This window comes from Magnolia sinica, chromosome 11 (assembly GCF_029962835.1).
Source record: "Magnolia sinica isolate HGM2019 chromosome 11, MsV1, whole genome shotgun sequence".
Taxonomy (NCBI): domain Eukaryota; kingdom Viridiplantae; phylum Streptophyta; class Magnoliopsida; order Magnoliales; family Magnoliaceae; genus Magnolia; species Magnolia sinica.
The window spans coordinates 23,562,852-23,565,438 of NC_080583.1; the positions used below are offsets into that span (position 1 = coordinate 23,562,852).

General features: G+C 47.0%; 1 protein-coding gene across 1 annotated transcript; it reads right to left on the reverse strand.

The window, feature by feature from the left end:
- Positions 1–381: 381 nt before the first annotated feature.
- On the reverse strand, positions 382–1,615 carry LOC131218958 (probable strigolactone esterase DAD2). Its single transcript, XM_058213876.1, has 2 exons — positions 1,090–1,615; positions 382–996 (listed from the first exon to the last, which is right to left on the reverse strand). The coding sequence occupies exons 1-2, from the start codon at positions 1,479–1,481 to the stop codon at positions 567–569; spliced, it is 822 nt and encodes a 273-aa protein (XP_058069859.1). The 5' UTR covers positions 1,482–1,615; the 3' UTR covers positions 382–566.
- Between the last annotated feature and the right edge of the window lie 972 nt (positions 1,616–2,587).

Below are 2,587 nucleotides of genomic sequence, written 5' to 3' on the forward strand. Positions count from 1 at the left end.
CCAGACTAAAAGAGCATCTACCTTATAAACTGCAGTCTGTTTGATGAACGGACTGGATCTTGCACATATGTGCCACGTGGGAACACGTTAGCCACCTAAGGATCCGAAACCTCAATTGTACAAAATAGGGGATACGGTTCAATGATCAGGACTTGGTTTGCCCACCGTTGACATCCAATGTCTGAAGAATCTCCAACCGTTGTTTCAGCCCTTAGATCGTTTCGGCATCTCGGCCCATCAGACCAGTGCCCCTCATGGTATGATCAAATCACGTGACTCACACGAGTCAAAAACCAAAATTAAAATGCACAACCCAACATCATAAAATCAAACATATCTTCGTTTTTAGTATAAAATGGCGATTAAAAAAAAAAAAAAACAAGAAGAAGAAGAAGAAGAAGAAGAAGAAGGTGGCATCACGTGCTTCCCACGTGAAGACGCGTATCCTGCAAAGACAAGAAGATAACAAGACCCCATACGCAAAGACTTCGGTCCACAAATTATTCGCCACGTGTCAACATCACCCACCTTATTTATAGGAACCCAACCGTTGGTCCACGTGTCCATCAACGGCCCAGAGCACGGCGCAACACCTTAACTAGCATTGCTGGGGCACTGAGATGCGGCAAATGACCCTCCGTGGGTAACATCTCGACCGTGTTTCGACCACCGAGATGTGTCTTGAGATACATCGCGACCGATATCGGCACAGATACGTCCTTGGCCGTCTGAATTATACAGCAAGGCACCTTGACCATGCCCAGCACGCCCCGTAAATCGCTGCGAAACACCGTCTCCGATACGTACAGCGATATATCGGGCCGCATGTTGAACAATGTCCTGCTGAATTCCCTCACTGCAGCCGGCACGTCCGCCCCAACCGCTAGCGGCGCGAATCCCGACACCCACGCCTCGTAATTCGCCTTCATCGCAGAAAACAACTTCTCGATCTCGGGCAGCTCGAATCCGCCGTGATAGTCCGTGTCATTCAAAAACCTGCCCACAAGATTTACAAATAAATAAATAAAAGAAAACCATCAGGTGTGCCGGAAAACTGCCCGGTGGATGCCGGAAAACCGCGTTGCGTACCTGGGTGAGGCGCCGATGAGGATGAGCTTAGTGAAGAGTTCAGGTCGGCGAATGGAGGCGAGGATGCCGATCATGGCCGATACAGAGTGACCGACGAAGGCACATTTGTTGACGCGTAGAGCATCGAGGATTTGCAGGAGGTCTTCGACATAGGCGTCGAGCGTCGTGTATCGTCTGAAGTCGAAATTGTCCGGATTGACGCTGCCGGCGCAGACGAGATCGTAGAGAACAACGCGGTAATCGCGTAGGAAATAAGGGAGGATCCGTTGCCAGGCCGATTGATCGGTGCCGAAACCGTGGGAGAGGACTAAGATCTTTTCGCCGGTGCCTAAGATCTTTTCGCCGGTGCCGACGACCCTAACGTTGAGGATTTCTAAGAGATTTGTGCCCATGTTTGGAGAATTGAAAAGGAAGGAGCGTTTGGTGGGGGGGAATTGGAATTTGGGGGGATTGGAATTTGGGGAGATTTGAGGTGGGGTTGGTGTTTTGTTGTATTTTTACTGAGCTGTGTATGTGCATCTCAAAGTCTATCCATTCATGGGGTATTTATATGGCTTGATATTGTTATCATGGACATGTTGCACATGGTCCATTCATTGATTTTACATCTTTTCATTGCCTATTATCCATAACGACTCTCTTTCTCTCTCGCACGCTTTAAGTTATGGCATTCACGCACAACTAACACTCTCCAATTCCGGATGGAGATGGACGACTGAGAATCGGACGTGGATTGTGTATACTGTACGGTGCTGTGGGTCCCACATGATGTATTTGTTTCATCCACGCTGTCCATCCATTTTGGATCATTATTTTAGTGTATGAGTTCGGTAATGAGGCAGATCCAACTCTCAGGTGGACCACACTAGAGGAAAATAGTAGGGAATGAATGGTTATCATTAAAAACTTAATAGGGTCCACTGCAATGTTTATTTGTCATCCATCCTGTTGATTAGGTCACAAAGACCTTGATGAAGGGAAGACACAAATATCAGCTTGATCTAAAACTTTTGTGGCCCTAAGAAAGTTTTTAACTGTGGGTGTTCAATCGGCACTGTTTCCTGTGATGTGGTCCGCTCGGGATTTTGATTTGCCACATTTTTTGGGCTCATGTCCTAAACTGAGCTGGAAATGGATGGACGGTGTGATAAAACACATACCTCAAGGTGGGCCCCACAAAGCATTGTCCAGTAGCGAGTCGCTAGTCGCTACTGGCAGTGTGTTAGGCAATCCGCGTGCTGAGAACCATGCGAAGTGGATTATCTTACGTACGATTTCATCCATCGAATATGGCACATAACAAGTTTCTTTAATCATCCATTTACTGGCTGTGAATTTGGATGGTTTGGATCATCCGATCAACTTGATCTTCAGGCCAGGTCCTATCTAGAATGGTATCCCAGGTGTTTACACTCGGCACTCTTAACTTGGCCCAAAAAGAAGCTACCAAATGGTGTCACTACACATTTAATATACACATAAAGCATACTAGCAGTGT

Bases quoted from the DNA above. Each gene is read 5' to 3' on its own strand.
- LOC131218958 (XM_058213876.1), bottom strand. From the start codon at position 1,481: ATGGGCACAAATCTCTTAGAAATCCTCAACGTTAGGGTCGTCGGCACC. The intron at 997-1,089 runs GTACGCAACGCG...TCTTGTGGGCAG, and splicing joins CTCATCGGCGCCTCACCCAG to GTTTTTGAATGACACGGACT.